This window comes from Penicillium cosmopolitanum, assembly GCF_028827165.1.
Source record: "Penicillium cosmopolitanum strain IBT 29677 chromosome Unknown utg000008l:1.0-4398992.0:1.0-4402845.0, whole genome shotgun sequence".
Classification (NCBI taxonomy): domain Eukaryota; kingdom Fungi; phylum Ascomycota; class Eurotiomycetes; order Eurotiales; family Aspergillaceae; genus Penicillium; species Penicillium cosmopolitanum.
Window position 1 is genome coordinate 3,081,983 of NW_026622678.1, and position 19,714 is coordinate 3,101,696.

General features: G+C 49.0%; 8 protein-coding genes across 8 annotated transcripts; 3 read left to right on the forward strand and 5 right to left on the reverse strand.

Moving 5' to 3' along the window:
- Positions 1-643: 643 nt before the first annotated feature.
- Positions 644-844, reverse strand: N7509_007746 (uncharacterized protein; the record flags this gene model as incomplete). The annotated part of the gene is made up of 1 exon (XM_056632383.1): positions 644-844. The coding sequence occupies one exon, from the start codon at positions 842-844 to the stop codon at positions 644-646; it is 201 nt and encodes a 66-aa protein (XP_056487934.1).
- A 19-nt stretch (positions 845-863) lies between these two features.
- Positions 864-3,630, reverse strand: N7509_007747 (uncharacterized protein; the record flags this gene model as incomplete). The annotated part of the gene is made up of 4 exons (XM_056632384.1): positions 864-1,597; positions 1,650-2,835; positions 2,894-3,013; positions 3,058-3,630. 4 exons carry the CDS (start codon positions 3,628-3,630, stop codon positions 864-866), a joined length of 2,613 nt encoding a protein of 870 aa, XP_056487935.1.
- Positions 3,631-5,681: 2,051 nt separating this feature from the next.
- pmt4 (dolichyl-phosphate-mannose-protein mannosyltransferase) lies at positions 5,682-8,160 on the reverse strand (the record flags this gene model as incomplete). The annotated part of the gene is made up of 3 exons (XM_056632385.1): positions 5,682-6,142; positions 6,210-7,851; positions 7,939-8,160. The coding sequence occupies 3 exons, from the start codon at positions 8,158-8,160 to the stop codon at positions 5,682-5,684; spliced, it is 2,325 nt and encodes a 774-aa protein (XP_056487936.1).
- A 613-nt stretch (positions 8,161-8,773) lies between these two features.
- On the reverse strand, positions 8,774-9,916 carry N7509_007749 (uncharacterized protein; the record flags this gene model as incomplete). Its single annotated transcript, XM_056632386.1, has 1 exon — positions 8,774-9,916. The coding sequence occupies one exon, from the start codon at positions 9,914-9,916 to the stop codon at positions 8,774-8,776; it is 1,143 nt and encodes a 380-aa protein (XP_056487937.1).
- A 2,075-nt stretch (positions 9,917-11,991) lies between these two features.
- Positions 11,992-14,505, forward strand: N7509_007750 (uncharacterized protein; the record flags this gene model as incomplete). Its single annotated transcript, XM_056632387.1, has 1 exon — positions 11,992-14,505. The coding sequence occupies one exon, from the start codon at positions 11,992-11,994 to the stop codon at positions 14,503-14,505; it is 2,514 nt and encodes an 837-aa protein (XP_056487938.1).
- Positions 14,506-15,245: 740 nt separating this feature from the next.
- N7509_007751 (uncharacterized protein) lies at positions 15,246-15,838 on the forward strand (the record flags this gene model as incomplete). Its single annotated transcript, XM_056632388.1, has 3 exons — positions 15,246-15,281; positions 15,359-15,424; positions 15,452-15,838. The coding sequence occupies 3 exons, from the start codon at positions 15,246-15,248 to the stop codon at positions 15,836-15,838; spliced, it is 489 nt and encodes a 162-aa protein (XP_056487939.1).
- A 1,150-nt stretch (positions 15,839-16,988) lies between these two features.
- Positions 16,989-17,986, forward strand: N7509_007752 (uncharacterized protein; the record flags this gene model as incomplete). The annotated part of the gene is made up of 2 exons (XM_056632389.1): positions 16,989-17,054; positions 17,108-17,986. The coding sequence occupies 2 exons, from the start codon at positions 16,989-16,991 to the stop codon at positions 17,984-17,986; spliced, it is 945 nt and encodes a 314-aa protein (XP_056487940.1).
- Positions 17,987-18,647: 661 nt separating this feature from the next.
- N7509_007753 (uncharacterized protein) lies at positions 18,648-19,652 on the reverse strand (the record flags this gene model as incomplete). The annotated part of the gene is made up of 1 exon (XM_056632390.1): positions 18,648-19,652. The coding sequence occupies one exon, from the start codon at positions 19,650-19,652 to the stop codon at positions 18,648-18,650; it is 1,005 nt and encodes a 334-aa protein (XP_056487941.1).
- Between the last annotated feature and the right edge of the window lie 62 nt (positions 19,653-19,714).

Genomic DNA, 19,714 nt, shown 5'->3' on the forward strand with positions numbered 1-19,714 from the left:
ACAATGATCCAAAAGATTCTCGACAGAAAAAAAAAACAAAAAACAAAAACTGCACAGGAAAAAACAACAAGATAAATAACTTGAAACTCAAACGCCATGCCATTCCTGCGCCAATGCCAGAAAAAAAAAGGGAAACACAAAACAAAACCATGAAAATATGGAAATATTGGGGGACATATGTTCTCGTACTAATGATGATTGATAGAGTTCGCTTCGGTTTGCTGGGCTTTGCTTCGCTTCGCCTCACCTGCCTCGATGGGGATGGATAATTCATAGTTGGAGAAGACCCGGACCCGCCTGCCGCCCGACGAGACGAGAAGAGACGAGAGACTGTTGCTTGACGATAGACAATTCCATATGGAATATCTAGATCGTATTCAGAGTCATGGGTGTAATAATAAATGGATGGTGGGTTGTTGCAGTTGTTGTTTTTCATGTAATGTCATGTCATATCAAGTGAGGCGAGGCGAGGCGAAGCGGAGATGAGAGGAAAACATCAAGAATGGGCATAGTGTTTCTATACAGCGTGGTTGTTGACTGTGACTGTGATTGTGATTGGTGGTGGTATCAATCCAATCGAGCCGGAGAGCTTTTTTGGTTGGGGACGGGTTGGGTTATCCTGGGACGGATTGTGTGGGGGTACTCAATGCACAGCACCCAACAAATCGCCAAAGGAAGAAGTAGTCCTCTTCATCTTCCAGCTATTCTTCTTCTTATCACGTTTCTTCATCATATCAGCCCAACCCTCGTCCTCATCGTCATCCCCAGAGCCGGACTGAGCTTGATGACGGCCCGACGGAGACTGGCCCGTTTGTGAGACCGGTCGCACGGTAACGGTAGCCATGGTCGTGGACTTTGCGAGGCTAGAGTGCGAGCGAGACGCGGACATGGGGGGAGAGATGATTTTCATCATTCCAGATTTTCAGATGCGGTGATGTTCCGGGCCGTTCGTTCTCGTTATTAATAATCGAGACGGGGCGGTAGCGGGATGCCAGACCTGCGTTGCTGCGCTCTGATGGGGCGATGGAGGCGGCGTAGCCGGGGTTCTTGTTGGGGAATGGGTAACCGGTCATATTGGGCATGGGAGAACCGCGGCGATTGGCGATGTTGTTGGGATCGAGGAGGCCGAGGGTTCGTTGGTCGAAGTTTGGCTGGGCGCCGCCGGCTGCGTTTGGCATGGAGACGGGTCGTCCTCCGCTGATTGATGGAGGACCGGTGGGAATGCCTGGCATTGGCATACCTGGCATACCCATTCCGGGAGGCATTTGCATGCCCGGCATCATTGGTGGCGGAGTGCCTTGTCCGCCTTGCAGAGCCATCATGTTCCGCATAAAGTCCATTTGCATCTGCACCATCTGCGACATCTGGTTGGAGAGGTTCAACTGGGCTTGCTCTGATTGGGAGATTTGAGCCTGTTGTTGAGGCATCATCGAATAAGGACGAGGGATGCCACCTCCCATTCCACCCATCGGATCGAACATTGCCTGAGTGTTCGGGCTACCTCGCCTAGCGGCTCGAGCCCGCTCCTCATTGGCAATCACGTTAATCAGACCTCCAGGAGGAGGTGCTGGAGAGGATGCACCCCCATATACCGAGCCTGAGCCACCGCCAAAAGCGAGTGATTCGCGATTAGACTCCCGAAACTAGACCAGCGCCCACGTAGGGCTCTGGCGGCAGGTTGCGTGCAAACGCAGGCAAGTTGTTTCTATTATAAGGGTCGGCACCGTGGATGGAGTGAGCAGACGACGCATAAGACGGCTGCAATGACGCGCGAAGGTTCGGGTTAGAGCTGGCATTGTTCAGACGAGTGGGTGGTCTGTTACGATTAGGGAATCCGTGGGCGGCCAGGATACCAAGCGGGACTTCGTCGTCGTCTTCCTCGGTGCTTTTGCCGCTGGAGGATTTGTCACCCAGGTGGGAAAGGCGGTTTGAATTGAGATTGGGGGTGCTGCTGCTTGCACCGCTCATCTCGGGGCGAAGTGACGGTGAAGGACTTTTCTGACCTGTCACCTTCATCATCTGTTGCCGGTATACAGAGAGATGGGCCTCCTGCTTTCTGCGCTGTCGCTCCGTCTCGCGCTGCTTCTCGGCCTCATCTTCCTCGTCATCGAATTCATCATTGACAGACTCATCATCACTCTTCGTCGCGCTGCTATTGGAACGACGTAGTTCCTGCTGCTGGCGGTAATGTTCGAATTGGGATGGGGTCATGACCTTGTTTCCCGGGGAACTTCTCTTGGGCACGCTTTCAGCGAACTGAACAGCCAGGCGGCCATGGTCTGCAATAGCTGGATCGGGGGATTCGCGACCTGAGAACATCGATTCTGGCTCCTGGTCTAGGTAGCTAGGACTGGCACTAGCTGCCTTGCCTTTGTCGAGATAAGGTGTTGCGTTGGGTGAAGGACCACCGTCGGTCCAGAGCAGAGATTTTCTGACCAGGTTGGCGTCTTCGTCTTCAATCGGGCTAGCGTCCCCTCCGTAAGAGTATACTCCACTCCGGCGCAAATTCGAGAAATTGGACTGTCTTCGGTTGGGGCGTTCGAGGGCACGATGGGAAGTGGTAGCACCGAGGGCTTGGTTGGGGCCGGGTGATTGTCTGCGAAATCCAGTCACGGTGTCGGCGGAGGATTGAGCTGGCGAACCGGTATCCCTTCCTCTACCGGCATCTTGATCATTAAGAAGGCCTTCCTGGGAATGATGCCTCGAATGACGACTGTCCCATGAGTAAGGGGAGGGCTCAACGGGAACTGAGCGGTCTGTACTAATAGGCGGGGGTCGTGCATTCCTGCTGGCTTGAAACTCGGGAAGGGCTTGCGTAGGTGGAGAGGAGGAGTACTATATCATCCATTAGTTATAGATCCCTTGCATGATAAGATTAAGAGCCTCCGCGTACCTGATTAGGCCGTTGAGGTTGAGGGGAGGGGTCCCGCAACATGGCGCTATCCCTTTTTCCTATTTGGTCGAACATCTTTCCAAAATCGTCCGACCCTGCCCCTGAGATCCCAGTGCGAATCTGGAAGTTTTGGCGGAGTCGCTGTATCGTTGGTACTTCCCGACACCGTCCGTTCCCTCGTCTCCTCCGGCGGCGTTGCATGACGGGGGAGGAGCGGGAGGTCCCGAGTTCGAATTTTTACTAAATCGACCACCGAAGGAGAAGGTTCTCCCAGCGGCGGCTCGTAGGGCCCCGGAAAGTGGAGGTGGGACGGGTATATCGTGGATTCGTGAATGCGGGGATGCAGTGTCATCGGATGGGATCTCTGTGGAGGAAGGAAGGGTGGACGAGGAGCTCAGACGAGTTGACGTCGAACTCTCGTATGTTGCACCGCTATGACGTTTCCGGGTCAGACGCATTCTCAGGGAATCCAAAGGTCGAGCGTGAGGGTGTTCATCATACCGATTCTTGTCCAGGGGCTGCTCGGTACCCGCAAAGATATTGTCATCTTCCAACATGGATGGCACCACATTACCCTCGCTCATGCGTTTGGTGAGCGGAGCGCCGTCGGTCATCGATCTATGAGGTCCCGGACGTTCAAAGACCCTGAAAGAGGACTGCGGGCGTGTCTCCACGTCCTCCAGGATGTTTCCGGAAGACTTGCGTCGTTGGAAGCTCTTGGGCAGCTTCATGGGCATTGTGAGTGGCTTGTTGGCCCTAACGCAGGAAATCGCTTTAGAATAATGCAAATGTATTAATGAGTGCTCCGGGTATCGTGGTGGTGTGCGCCCATCAAGGTTCTGCTTGGGCGATCCTGGGACGGAGCAGTGGAGGGATTATCGGGAGGGACTCGGGGAGTTGGATGTGTCAAATGCAAGTTGACAGCCAGCGAAAAAACGACGTGTCTAGTAACGGGATTGACGATCGGCCGGCGGTCGCAAGGGGAGAGCAACAAAAACAGCGGGTGGGGAGAGGTTGTTGATCAGGGGATGGGCAGTGGTAGTGGGAGTGGTACTGGCAAAGGCAAAGAATTGCAACGAGTCAGTCACAAAGGAAGCTTCTGGCACGGAGTTAAGTTCCCGAAACACCACAACACAACACAGTTTCCTTAGCGGCTGATCAAGGCCCATTCAGAATCCACAGCGATCGGGTGATGCAGGCGACACACACACACCTTGGCAGTTCTGGAATGATTGGAGTGATTGGAGTGGGATTGATTGATTGGGTTGGATTGGAGTGGGATTGACCCTTTGGTGGGAGAGGAGGGATGTTGGTAACCAGGAAGAGGAGGAGAAAGTGTGAAAGTGAAAGTGAGAGAGAGAGGGAGAGAGCGAGAAAATTAAGACGGCCAAAGAAGGAATTCCGGCAGTGTGAGACCTCAAAGCAGACTTGTAAAGGACGGTTTCACTTGGGCTCCGCTCGAGATTGACTCCCGAGAAGGACGAGCGAGTCAGATCGGAATGGGGAAGCAGCCGGTGGGGAGTGGATCAACAGGGACTTTTCTCGGGTAGAAGACTGGAGACAGACAGCTGAGAGACAGCGGGTAGCTGGGAGCAGGAAGAGTCAAGAATGAGGCAAAGAAAAGAATGAAGAATGTAGAGGCAAGAATGAAGAGAAAGAAAAAGTCAGCCGTTTGAAGGAAGGCCAAGAGTCAAGAGTCAAGAGTCAAGAGTCAAGAGTCTAGTCCCTGCATTATTGCCTCTTGTGGCTGTAGTGCAGTGTGTATGTATACAGTATACAGTATACAGTAAACACTAAACAGTAAACAGTAAACAGTAAAAAGTACTCAGTATACTAAGACTAGTATACTAAGTACAGTATATTGTACAGTATGCTAGTAAGTATAATACCACTGTATATGCACAATGATGCACTCGTCCATCTCGTCAGGCCAGACCATGTGAAACCTTTCTTCTATCAATAGCGAGAGGGTGGTGCCCTTTTGCCGCCTAAAAATAAACATTACTAAGCGAGGGGTGACCAATCACATTCATCCATCCACACATCCGGTACTAGCACTAACTATATTTACTAGACCGAGAAAAATTCACATTCTCGGAAATGTTCTGGGCCGTTTCGAGCTGGAATGTAGTCGCAAGCTATCTACGAGGCATACGGAGTAGGTATAATAATACTAAAGCCCTAGTCCTACGAGTGCAGTATACAATTCCCATCCGGTCTAGGGATATCATTTGATACCGGCCTTGATAGATCACCAGTCACCAGTCACCCGCTTGCACTCCACATTGGCCCGACTCGACCGTACCACCTGCCCTGCCCGTCACACTCGGGTCTTCCATCAAGCTTGGTGTAACAAGGATAAAGATACATATACATGCTATAGGATGCTACGAGGATGGAGTACTACAAATAAATAAGAACTGGAAGAAATAGTACAAACACAGAAACAGAATAAAATAACTCGAGATCGCTACAAAACATGGAATGGTGGAGCACCCCCTCACGAGGATCCACAAAATGAGTCGATCAACACCTTCCCTCGCCACCCAGTCCTAGTCCGAGTCCCATCTATCCGAGTCCCAAATTAGGGTGATAAAAAACATACGAGTATCGTACAGATTGCCTAGCTTAGATTCAGTTTTGACGCAATCTTCCTCTCCTCCTCCTCCTCTTCTTCCTCACTTATCCTCCACACAAACACAAACACAACCCCAACCCCAAATCCAATTCCAAATCCATCCCCTCTCCTACAACCCCCACAGCCAAATAATATCATCTCTTAGATGACCTATTTAGCAAAGTGAAGATCGTAATTCAACCACTTCCGCGCAACAACCCCATCAACATCCAAGCCGGGCGTACCGTAAGTCAAAGGCGCATAGAAGATAAATCCCCAAATCGTAACGCCAAGAATAACGGTCGTCGCCGCCCAAGCCGCAATAACAGACTTGCCCCCCATGCGTTCCTTCGCAGTGACGAATCGGCGCACACTCCGGCTCACCCGTCCCTTAGCTTTGCCAGAGGGATCATCGGCAGGTGGTGCGGCGGTGTCGGGATCGAGTGGCTGCAGGTTGAAAATAAACTCAATCAGTGCACCAGTTACCATTGTCGAAGCTAGGTGCGAAGGTAGGTAGTGGTGTAGGAAACGTTGGCGGCCCATTAGCCAGAAGGGGAAGTAGTGGGCGGCCCAGCATAGGAATAGGAAGCCTGTGCTGTTGTACAGGCGTGAGCGGGTACCGGGGCCCCAGACTGAAAAAAAAGAAATAGAAATGGTTAGAAAATTATTTACGGTGAGCCAATCAATGTCTGAACTTACTTTCTTCGAGAGCGTCAACGCCACGGCGGAGTGAGAGCTGGTCGGCGCCAACAATGCCGGCGAATACGGCGAGGAGACTGCTGGCAATCCACCATCCGATGGGGTTACCGAGGAAGTAAATCTGCTCACGGGTGTCGTTCTTGGTCCAGAAGCTGACACCGCGAAGCAGGAAGGGCCACTGGAATGGCTCGGTGGCATAGGGGTGGCTGCTGGTCAGGGCATTGTTATGGTGGAACATGGCACCCTGTAGCTCGAAGTACTTGCGCAGGAAGGAGATCTGCTTGGGCTTGCGCTCCTGGCGGACCAGGCGAGGGCTATCAGCCTCCAGACCGTCAATGGTCTCGGCGAACCACACGTTGCTGGATTGCTGGATGTTCTTGTTGCCGTTGATCTCGGCCTGCTTGAAACCCCAGTCGGGAAGCGGGGTGGTGTGTGTCCACATGGCAACTCGGGTTGGCACATGAACCAGCTTGAATAAGCTTGCAAAGGTGCGGAACTCTTGCTCCGGCTTGCCGTTTTGGATCTGGATCTCGAATAGGGTGTCGTTGTGGCGGTCGCCGGTGGCTAGTTCTTGCGAGACGGTGGTGAATTCCTGGTTCGTTGGGAAGAAGGGTGAAGCCACATCGTGGGTCAGGAGGACGGTGTCAGTGCCCACGTGGCGGAGTTGAATAACATCTCCGTTCAGCACGCTCTTGGGCTGACCGTCGTCCGTTAGGGGCTTGGTGGGAAGAACTTGCCACAGGTTGTTGGTGTCGTTGTGGGGGTATCCAGTCACCTGCTGTCCCTGGCTGGAGATACGGCCATCGTCATATCGCAGGGGGTAGGTCTCGTAGTGGCTGTGGAGGAGAACCTTGGTGTCCTTGTGGCGCATGGTGATGCTGTCGAAGTACTGCACACCGACGGACTGGGCAGTCATGGCATTGTCGCTTAGAGTCTCCTGGAACTCGGGGGACATGAACTCGTCGCCGGGCCCGGAGCGGGTAAGAATGGCGAAGTGAACCTGGAACCAGAAGAGATAAAAGAAGAATGGGATGACAACAAGGCCAACGCCACGGGCAACAAAGTGCTTGCCGAAGCTGACCATATCAAGTGCACCCTGGCGGCGATTGATGTCCAAGAGATTCCACAAATCGACCAGGACCGCTGCACCAATGGTGACGAAGGTGAAGACACCGACATACTTGGTGGAGATGACGCAGCTCAGGGAGAATCCAGTCAAAAGCAGCCACTTCCACCACTTGCGTCCAAATGCCTCATGGCGCAGCTTGTAGAATTTGACGTAGCATAGAACACTCAGAGCCATACTCAGAACCAGGGTCGCGTCCAGCAGAATGAGGCGATCCTCGGCAATGTGGGCATTGTCGAACACCATCAGACCGGCGGCCAGAACACAGGCAGGCAGAGAGTATCCAGATTCCCACATGGTCAAAAACACGACGGGAATCGTAAGGGCACCAAGGGTGGCAGGCATAGCGCGCAGGGCGACATACGGGACGTTGTTGTCGATGTACGAGTCACCGATGTTCTCGAAGAAGAAATGGCCATCGAATCCAATCAACCAGCCCATCAACGCGAAGAGTAGCTTTCCAAACGGCGGGTGGACATCGAAGAAGTACATGCGTTGGAGATAGTAAGAGGCGAACTAGATAGATCAATTGCAATTGCGTTAGCTCGGCCAATCCCCCTTTGCGTTGGACATCATCGCGCCGCGGAGATTCGAGTAACGTACCTTTCCAAAGTGAACCTCATCAAAAACCACCTCGTTGGGGTAGTCAATGCGCCAGAAGCGAGTCGCAAAGGCCAGCACGGTCAGAATGGTTATGGCCAGCCAGTAATCCCATTCCGAGTGTCGCTTGCCGGAGGCGACCATCGCAGCTGAGCCATCATTGGAGGGGATGACGGGGGTATCCTTCTTGCCACCTCTCTTGCGCAGAGAAGGCGAGGATGACATGATGGGCGAAAAAAAAGGAAAGAAAGAAAATATCAAGGGAAGAGAGCGACCGTGAAACTACCTAAAGTAAATAGACTTCCGAAAACGCTCAACGTTAGCACCGAATCATCGAATTGCGAGGAAGGGGAGAGGTCTCGCGGGGAAGAGGTGATGATAGACTTACCAGAACCACCAAATAGCATGGCACTCAATCAAACGAGTGCCAGAAGAAGAAGGGTGGAAAGGAGATGGTCGGACGGGGGCGGCGTGTGAGGCTGCGTGTCCTTCTTGTTGGAGAGGGCGGTGGCCCGGGCGCACATCACCGCAGCCCTACCAATCACAGCCGGGACGCCGGTATAGAAGAATGAGCTGACGGGGGCGCTTTATGCTTTCGGACATGTCAGAATAGAAGTGGATAATGGATATATTTGGATATAATAGAATTGACGTATAGAATAGAAAAATATGCAGTTTCTGACGTTCAATAATGCTCCCAACCCCCCAGAATGCATCTACTATGATAATTTCGTTCCAAATATACACCGACATGCCAAAAACAAGTCTCGTAGCTCATGGGTATCAGTCAAGATAAAAGCAAAAAGAAAGAAAAAAGCAACAACCAAACACTAAATCCTCACTCGTTATCTGTCATATTCAAAAGTTGCACCTCAGTCTGAACCAGAGACTGGAAGTCGCTTCGTGACATGCCCGTCGCCTTGGCCAGACGGAATAGGCTCTTGATACTGGTACTGATGTGTTGCTTCACGCCTACTTCGTAGGTAGACTGGCTCTCCGCTTCCTGCTCCAGCTTCGCGACAGCATCGGAACTGCCCGAGGAAGCAGATGCAGGGCGGGGGTGATTGAGAGCATGGGCAGCCGCCTCATTGGGGATGTTATCGTGGGCGTAACCATTTGTGCGAGGTCCATTTTCCGGGCCCTCAGATCCACCCATTGATGAACGTAGTAGGTTGGCGAGAATATCCCCATTCAAAGACGAGGGCCCAACCTCTGGCTGTTCCTCAGTCGGATCATGGCTATCCATGGCCGGTTGTACGTCACCGTACTGAGAGAAGTACGATGCTTCAGAGAGTCCGGAGGGACCCTTTGACGAGGATGCTGGTGCGGGGGTCTTCACATTGGGTGTTTCCCCGCCGCCTGGAGTGGCATCATACTGAGCCCAGTAATCATCGTCATCGTCATCTTCTTCGTCCTTGGCTTGTTGTTCACTGTTTGACTTTTCGTCCTTTTCGTCCAAAATTTCTGCCAAAAGCCTGTCCTTTGCTTGTGTGGTTGCTTCGCTAATGGAAGAGGCCCAGGTGTTTTCGTCGTCGGCTGGGCTCTCGCGCGGAAGTAGTTCCGCCACGCGCCAGCCGCGGCCATGTTCGTCGGTGGGGCACCATAGGTAGATCACGGCGAGACTGTACTCCGGCAGCACGACTAGTGACTGGAGAGTCTCGTCGTCAATCCGTTTGTAGGTTGCCGGCATGTCGTCCGTGAGCTCGATCTCGCCGGAGACAGGGTGCGGCTCAAAAGTGGTGCTGTCGACGATGCTCTGGAGACGGTCCGCCTTGGCGGGCTCCCAGCAGAGAAGCTTCAACCATGACTCGTCCGGGGAGGTAGATACTGAGGTGAGAATTTGGAGTCGTTGGCGGAGGATTGGGGAGAGGAGTGGGAGGAGGGCTGGTGGCGGGCGTGGAGAGACAAAAGCTGTAGGAAGACAAGCGAGGAGAGGAGGGAGCAAAGCTCGAGAGTCGGGAGAATTGATGAGCTCGACCATAGTCACAAGACTTGTAGTGAGTGACTTGAAATCCGGGGGTGTGGAGAGAAAGAGAAAGAGAAGAGGGGGACTCTGGGGAAGTGAAGTGAAGTGAAAGCTCCTCAGTTTCTCAGGCCGATCCATTCGCCCGAAGCGTGGGGCAGCAGCGGGCCGGAAGCTTACTGGCTGGAGAGGTCGGACTATATCTTCACTTCAACTTGAAGTTTTCTATATGCCAGTGACTCGTATAAATAGCATAAATCATGGGTATAACTTGGAATTAGCTGATTCTAGGTATAGGTTGATCTTTAACCCCACTCAGTAATCTGTTTGACGTTACAATGGAGCCAGACCATGACTATGACAGTCTTTTGGTGGTACCTTCGGCTCAATGTGACCCTGCAGATGCATTGGGAATAGAATCAACGAAGTACCCCGCAGCCTCTTTCAAATTATCGGTATCGGTACCGGAGAGGTCGGGTACTTGGCTGCTCGGCTTTGGGCTGATTTCTAACTCCTTGCGTTGCCCTTCCAGGCTTTTATTTCTTCTTTCTGTGGGGGTACCTTATCGGTCCAATGAAACAGCCCATGGGATGCTTGTTTAGCTCCAGACTTGTCTTCCTAGCTCCCGGTACCTGCGGCATAACCAATAGCTCCGATTTGCTTCCAAGAATGCGCAGATCCTGGCAGGGTACATATTCATGGTCGGGATCCAGAGGCTTCGCACAATCTGGCTACTAGCAACCAATACTTACTTTTGGTAAATTTGCAATAAGAGCTATACACATCGTAGGAGGGAGTTGATCATGCGTTCAGGGTCCGCCATTTATTTATAGGCTAGAATGCACTTGTCGCAACTTAATTTATGTTCCTGTGCCACGCCCTCAATCCCCTCCAACTCCTTCCACAACATCTATCTCTCATCCTCGTGAATGATATGGCTGGTCGCCCTTGAGGAAAACCAGCCTTTAAACAGTACTTTCTATTAAGAAATCCAAGCCCTGGATTCTTTCGCATTTGAGCACCTTTCACGGTCACGTTGACGGAGGATATAGGCAAATTTGGACCACCCTTCAACCGAGACTGTAGACCAACAGCGGTGAAGGCTGGTCGCTGGGTTTCGTGACCTGAACCTCATTCCCATTGGATGGATACTAATCCGCGAAGATATTCCGGTACTCGAATTGATCTCGGGTATCTCATATGATTCTTAGAAGTTAGATCCCAAGCGGAGGATACATTTCTTTGTTTCATAGAGCACTAAGTATCTCCTCGGGAATAGAGTATCATTTTGACTGAATGTTCACGTCGTGTGTCGAAAAATGGCTAGACTGTAGTATTTCCGTAAATTGGGGTTAACCTCGTACTCTTTTATTGTTGTCAGAAACCTAGACACCAAGATACGCTAGACCTTAAGTATAGAATAAAAATAGGAAGTTTCCAGTTTCTTATAAATATGGTTACTTACTGAATTAAGTTACATACCATAACTAGATACGAGTATAAGACAGCACTAACCGTGTTTTGGAGTAAGCCCCGGGACTGGTATCAATCCCAATGCCAAGATCTCACAATGCTATCATGCTAAATACCCTCACAATAACCGTATTTCCATACAACAATATTGTACTCCCACAAGTACATGACTTAAGTCTCGATACTATACAGGCAATCCATGGATCAGTGCGAAAATGTCAGAAAATCAGGCAGCAAGATCAATGGGCGGACTCGCTCACAATTATAACAGGTCTTATCCTTTCATCGCCGGATTCTTACGCCAATGCCGGAATCTTGAAAGGTGAGTATTTGAGGATAACAATATTGTATAACTAGTCAGAGTCGGAAACAATCTCACACCCCCCAAATTGTCTACTGAGCCACATCGAAACAAGTCACAATCTATAATCGGCTATAAAAATAATTCCTGGGGATACTCGTAGAGCTGCTTTACTGGTAAAGATTACCTAATATGCAATACACGAAACTCTCACATTTGTAGCGTTCGTACCCCTCCTCGAAGAGCCCCGCAATTATCCTCTTCTCCCGTGATAGAATTCCCACGACAGCATCTACTCGACAGATCTACCACCAGAGAGATGTCTGGCGCAGAAGTGCTTGCTGTACTTGGCGCTACATCTTCCGTGATAACAATCTGCGAGACTTGTGTTGCGGTTGTCAGATTCATCCAGGAATGCCAACCAACTGAAGCCATTGCGGTGATCGAGCCCCAGCTTGTTCTACTTTTGCATATTATCAAACAGCTGAAGCCTTTATACCTGGATTCGCCCGGTCATGACATAGTTGCAGTGCTTTCTGGATGTGAAAAAGAGCTCCAAAACCTAAAGAATCTTATTGAAGATTACTACACAACATCTTCACTGTCACTGTTCAAACGAACTCAGAAATCTTTCAAAATTCCGATTTGGGAAAGAAAGATCCGACAGAATTGGACCCGCATTCAGCAATACCAAATGAGCATTGGTCTATACTTGAATTTCTATAGCACGAAGCAACTGCTCAATGCCCCCCGTACTGAAGCTTCTTTATTTCTCGTGCCATTCCACCAATCGAACAACTTCTATGGCCAGCAAGATATTCTTGATCAAATCTCGAACTCTATAAGATACTCTACTCAATCCCCATGTGTGTTTTCCCTCACTGGATATGGGGGTACGGGCAAGACAGAGATTGCACGCGAATTTTGTCTTCGAGAAAAAGAAGCATATCAAATGATCATCTGGCTCAATGCCGCTGATGAGACGAGCTTCACAACTAGCATCCTCGACTTTGCGAATGCAGTCTCAGTAAACCAACGAAAATTTAATGACCGCGGAACAAGCTTAGCATACATCCAGGATGTTGCCAAAGATAGAACGCAGCCATGGCTTTTTGTACTTGACGGCTGGGACTCTGCAGATCAAAAATATAATATATTCCAGTTCCTCGCGGATGGAGGCCAGCGCGACGTCATTTTGGCAACGACAAGACATCCGAAGCCCTGTTGGGGTACTCAGATAAAAATTCAGCCTCTCTCTAATGATGATGGGGCGCGATTCTTTCTTGGGTTTTCTCATTCGCCCGGCCAAAATCAAATGGAAGCTGCAAGAATGCTTACCAGTCGAGTAGGGGGCCTACCATTGGCTCTAGCTCAAATGAGTGGTTTTATGAAATCTCAGGGATACACCCCTGAGGAGCTTCTTACATCATGGGATAGTGGGGAAATCCTACAGCAAATGAAAAGCACAAGCCCAGTCGCAGAGTCGATGCTCGCTATCCTCGAAGAACTCAAAAGAGAAGACTATCGTCTAATCGAGTTCCTACTGCAGCTGTCATTGTTTGCTCTTCCTGTGGAGTGCATTTTCCGGGACTATTTTCTCTTAATTCAGTCCCGTGCTGAATCACTTCCCTCGTTTTATCAATTGTTTGTCCATAAGAACCAATGGAGCTCCGAACTTTTCTTTCACGCCGTCATGAAGTTTCGTACACTCTACCTTGTCGAACAAAGGGTTAGAGAGAATGGAGTCATGGTTCTTTCAATCCATAGAGTCATAAAAGAATTTCTGCACAGGGAAGTTTCACAATCTAAAATCATTTTTGGTCCTCAATTGATGCTACAGACAACGGCAATCATAGCTGCTCCTCTGGCGATCCATGATTGGGATAAATCTTCTATTTGCCCGAGAAATATCTTTCGTGAAAATATCATGGAGTGCTTTCAACAGCGGATATCCATTCTCAATAGCCCGGACCTGATAAAAAGATATAGTGGCATCTCAGAGGGCTATCAAACATCTCTTGCCGCGTTTCTTGCCAGGTATAGCAACGAAGAAGAACAAGCTCGGAGCCTACTTCTGGAGTCGCTCAGCCTGCAGTCTGCCTGGCTTGGAGAGTCAGCATCCCTGACATGTACAACCATGACATGGCTAGCACTACTATACCTTGAATGCATGTTGCTCGATGAAGCAGCAATCACGATTGACAGGTTAAATACGGCCGAGTCCCAGGCGTCTAAACCTCAGAAGACTCATTTGGTGGATGTGCAGCTTCTGAAAGGCCACTTGCAAATGCGAAAGCAGAACATTGCTCATGCTCTATCCATATTCGAGCATTGTACCGAACATTATGCTCAGATAACTGGGGTTTCATCTGTTGGCATTGTGTCCGCTCTTGTAAGCGGTGGCGAAGCTATGTTGATACAGGGAAATGTCGAAGATGCAACCCAAAATCTTTATGATGCAGAGAATATACAGAAAGCGATAGACATCCCACACGCCCTTGTATTCCGCCTAAAGTGGAATCTGGCACGCCATAGTTTGCGCAGGGGGGATCATATTCGCGCCACCAGCCGCTACAAAGACCTGTGCGATGAACATGAACTCAATAATGATTCAGTTGGTCCCCCTTCTCGCCGATTGGCGTCCCTTCGTTGTGAGCTTGGTGATGTATATTTGGACTTGGGTGATGTACAAAAGGCCAAGGAGGAATACGACATTGGAAAAGCCAGTGCAAAGCGGAGGTCTAAGTCTTGGAAGATTAATCTGAAGGATACTTCGCAGTGGCTCTTATACGCGTCATTGGAGAGAACAAAATCCTTGCCATTAAGGGGATGAAAGACTTTCTTATTAATTCATTCCCTTTTATCTATACTCAATTTTCGTATGGAATATCACTTATTTTGTTTCACATCATATGGCACTCGTCGACAACGGATTTTGGAAATCAAAAGACTCAGGGAGAAACTGCAGCGGAGTTGAAAAGGAGGTTCACCAAAGAGCAGGTAAATAATGGCAAGATTTCAGCCGCGGCCTACTAGGAACCCATTACAAAGCTCTCGAGGTTAGCATAATATTGGAAAATTATTATGTCCATTCAAGCGCCTTTCAAGGCCGACTGCTTTACTCTGCCGTCTATATAAAGAGTTGGATTGGCCTTTTTCGTGTCTGCAGTAAGTCAACAATCCTTTGATCGGAATGAAATGCCCTGGACATATTGATCATGTTCATGTGAAGGACTACGACCTCGACGGCGAGTGGAACAAACACATCAGTACACCTGGGCAGAATGTATTGGAAGAATGCAAAGGGTAACATCATATTTGCCGTTAGCAAATGCTGGTTCGTAAGAGCTTATCCGGGAGAACAGAACATAACATAACATAAAAACGGACATGTACACAACGAACGCTAAACCCGATAAAAGAGCGATCACTTCCAAGTATAGACTGACTTAGTGTTAGTACGAGTATTGGTAAATGTTCCGGTGGCTGCAGCCTTCCCTATATTATGTGAGTATCTGTGCTTCGTCCATTTTCCTTCCACATCTCTCAAGTCAGAGGGCAAACCAAGAAAGAATGCCCGTCTATATCATCGATGGGGAAAACCCCGAGGTACCTGCTTGGGGAGACACTCCATTGAAAGTCTTTTCCCCTCTGAATGGGACAAATCTCACCCAGGTCCCTCACAGTCCGACGAGTCCCCCCCGACCGTCGCCAAAGGCTATTACGCCAATTTCTCGCCCTGCGAGATGAAAGTAGATTGGTGAATACCTCCTTTATAGCCTTATCTGTCGGGTAATTGTCCAACCTCTCCCACTGAAGCTCAAATAGATGATATCCTCCGGCCTATACGGCCTGAGGCACTGCGTACTTGCGCTCACAATACCGGTGCTGAAGCGGGATGCTGGCTTCGTCTCTGTTACACCAATGAAGAGGGCCATGAGTCACTATGGTCTGCCAATGAATCCGCAGAGTGGGTTACTTATGAGGGGGTAGTGCTCGATGATGAAAGTATTTTTGGAGGACTTGATTTGGCAGCCACCCTTGAAATATATCCGGAGCGTATCGCGAATGAGCGTGTTGATCTTGAGCTTAAAGAGCAAAGCCTCAGGGAGGCCGTTGAATATGCCGAAGAGGGCCAGTTGGATGACAACCCCCTAGAGAGGTAGGCTCTATACCAGGGCTACTGTGTTGTTACTCATCTCTATGTGGAGGATGAGGTGGCGGTAAACGGTGGAGGCTTGTTACGCGTATTTTTAGATGATCGTGGGAATGTGGTGAGGCAGTGGTGGGTTGAGAATGATGGATCGGAAGATAATTATGATGGGGCTTGGCATGAGGGCCTTTGGAGAGAGGCCTTTGCATCTGGTTACGGGGAGATTGGTCCTGCTTATCATGAGGGTGGGAGCCGAGGGCCCCCATACACCTCTTGTTTGCACTGAAAGGATTGCTGAATATTGTATAACCATTTCACAGTTCTATTCCTGGAATTCTGCAATCGGTGATGGTTATAAAAATCTTAAAACTGAATCTTGTGTTTGTGTTGGGGTAAAAGGTGGCACGGCTTCATCTTCTACGACTACCAAAAGGCCTAGGTTTACCGGTGACGACACCACGCTTAATCTAACTGAGACTCTGCCAGGAACCATTGATACGTATAAGAAGTATTATTAGGTTTTGAGTGATTATGGTTGCTATGACATCGTCATGATATTACTCTTAAGAATATCTTAATGCATGTACTCCGGTACCCGTCCTCAATTCTCTACAACTCCTTCCACAACATCCACCTCTCATCCATATGAATGATATCACTAGCCCCCCCTTGGGGCAATCTAGCTGTTGAACAGTATTATATGGTAAAAAGTCCTGAATTCTTCCGCATTTGAGCGCTTTTGATGGTCCCTTTGACTGAGTATAGACAACTTACCAGTGAGACTATGTTCTTCCCAATTGAATACTGCGTTGTGGTCCGGTGCCTTGAGACCGTTTTATTGGGACTAGCTATCGGCTCTCGCCACTCAAATAGTATAAACTTTCAGGCATTAGAGTAATATTTTGGATGTTGTGTGTCGAGGCATGGCTAGTATAACTAATAGATGTGTTCACCTGCAAACGGCTCCTTACGGTTCAAGTCTGCATCAGCAATGCAGCCCCCACTGCCGATTTCTAAAGAACCTTGTCCTAGGTGACGCCCTGTCCTACTCCAACTTACCTAGGCCATTTCCCTCGCAGTTAAGAACGTCGCTTTTTCTTTGTGCTTGGTGACTATCCCATCTCTTGTCTTTCCGTATCCACACTCCATATACTGACTTCACCATGTCTGATGTGGAAGACCAGACTGGTCCCCTGTGGGGCAGGCTAGGTGTTGAACAGTACTTGATTGTAGGATAATTGATTTATATTTGTACCCTTGTCGTCGCGCTAATCTGGCATAGACAAACTGGGATCATTCTTCTGTTGAAACGCCAGACCATCAGCGGAAAGGACTTGTGTCTAGATTTCTTAATACCCCCCTTGAGCCGAAAGAAAACTGCGAAAGAAAGACCACAAGAACTCCGTTACGAGAACCCACAGCGGAAGAAATTGACACGATTCTTCGCCCTTACCGCTGCGAAAATCTTCGGCGGCACGCTGATAACATATACACGGATGGAGTATGTCCCATGCTTCTACGCACACATTATGCCAAAAACGCAGATGAGAAAAATCGCCACGACAAAATGATGGAGACATGGATTAATGTGAATCAATTTGAGGAAGAAGCTTGGTGGGCGGTTCTTGATGATGTGAATTTATTTGATTTTGGGTCTGAATGGCGTCGAATTTACGATGTTTTACCAGAGATTGCATACCCTGTTGATTTTAGGATGGTTAAGGAGGGCGATCAGAATATCTTACGGGATAACTATACTGAGCCACAGCATCACGAGGGGACGCGGGCGTTTTTCAAAAGAGATATCGCAAATGCGAAACAATATGACCCTGAAGCTTGGCATAACGATCGCGAATCGGTGATCGAGGCTATCGATACGTTACAGAAGGCCGCTGCATACACATATATTGTCATTGCAGATGAGAAAGCGTTTGAAAGCGGATGGTTATGCGTTGTTTATCTCGACGGTCTTCAAAGAATCATTCGCGAGGGTCGTATTGATCCTAATAATGACGATATTGGCAATGTTGCAGGCTTATGGGCAAATTGTTGCGAGCTACTGGGGTCAGAGTTTACATCAGTCAGTGAGAAGTACCGAATCAATGGTGAGATAGGGAAGGTATTATATCAATTAACGGAGGAGAATCTCGCAGACCCTTAACTTGAAGCTTGCTCTAGTTAGAAATCCAAAGATTATGCATTTAATACCAGAATAAGTTTTTAAATTCGGATTGAATCATTAAAGAGGTGAGTTTAGAAATGAAGAGGGACTCAAGAACACGGAGACAGAGGGTAAAAGATAAGAGGCATATTATAGTTGCCCGTCCAGGCAAGACGAAAAGAGAGGGCGCCTAGATGGAACTACAAAGGGGAGCCATTTTCGGTGATGGTTGTAGGCGGTATCGCATTGAATAGGCGCCAGGTTCGTTGAGAGTGGGTGGGAAATGGCCATGCCTGGCGCTGTAAGCAGCTATTTTTGGTATCGATTTTACAGGCCCTCATATTCCAGTTGCAGATACTAGTGGCTACCAAAATAATAGGCGCCTAAATGCCAATTCAGCTTAGTAAATACTATGCTAGAATCTTTTAAGTACCACCTAAACACAGATGAAGAAATACCATATTGACCAAAAATACCGTTATGGAGACCATATTTTAGAATGCCTGGTGGGAGGGGGACATGGCTAATTCTGTTGAGGCCTATGCAGAGGAGGATGAATAGCATAAAAGTGGTGGATGGAAAGATAGAGAGGCAACTGCTATCTAGGTCGGGACAAAGGGCATCCTGGATGCCGGAGACCTGCCAGCCTTAACACATTATCTCACAGATCTCCAAGGAGCTCCTCATTCAATTGATATAATTCGCGTCCAAGGTCACCATCAACAAGATATCTCTCCGAGATGGTCGAGTGTTCCATAAGGTCAGCTGTACACATCCATATCCCGACGATATTAGCGATATCATGTTCTTCATCAATCCGACCTCCGCGGACCACCCTTCGTAAGCCGTCTAAATAAAGCACTAGGAGACTTCCAGATCGAAAGGCTTCCTCATCTGCAATAAGTATATACGTGCTTGAGGCCATTCTCTGTAATCCCATTCCAGCCGATTCAATGACTGAATTCGGGTCGCGATGCCACGCTTCAGGGTCCTCTTTTTTCATGCTAGCAAGATCCCTTCTGAAATAAGAATGCATTTCCTTGAAATCGGTTGGCTCGAGACATCGTTTAACTGAAATTTTTCCGTTGTAAGGGAGAAAGTTTTCAGTTGAAAGCGGACCAGCGAGCTCGGGGAGGATGTCATAGATTTGACACCAATCTTCAGGACCCGGACCGAAGTTGAACAAGTTCTCATTGTCGAGAACAGCCCACTCGGCTTCTTCACAGAATGTTTCCGAGTAAATCCACTTTTCCATTTGCGCATCATCTTTAGCTCGCTGGTCCTCGGCACTATAATAAGTACGCAAGAGATGGGGACATATCTCATCTGTATATGCATTCATTGCATGCCATCGCAGTTCCTCTGAGCGATAAGGTCGAAGAATTATATCAATCTCTTCCGCTGTAGGCAGCCGCAATGACCCAAGACTAGTATGAACCGGAAGGCGCTCCGGTATATGAAATAAGTCAAGAGGAAGGATATTGATGCTAAGAAATTCAGTGACCAGCCTGCATCGTTGCTGGTCTGGGGTTTCGGTCGAGGAGGAATCCCAGTTCAGCGTTGTAGAGTTAGCAAGATACCAAAGGGAAAGATCACGATAGAAATCTACCATAAAGTATTGCTCGATCGCTAATCTGCCCCACGCGGGCCCTGTCTTGTCAGACATGACGATGAAGGGTGAAAGTTCCGTACTCAGTTGCAGCCGCGGGGCATTGGGGAAACACCATT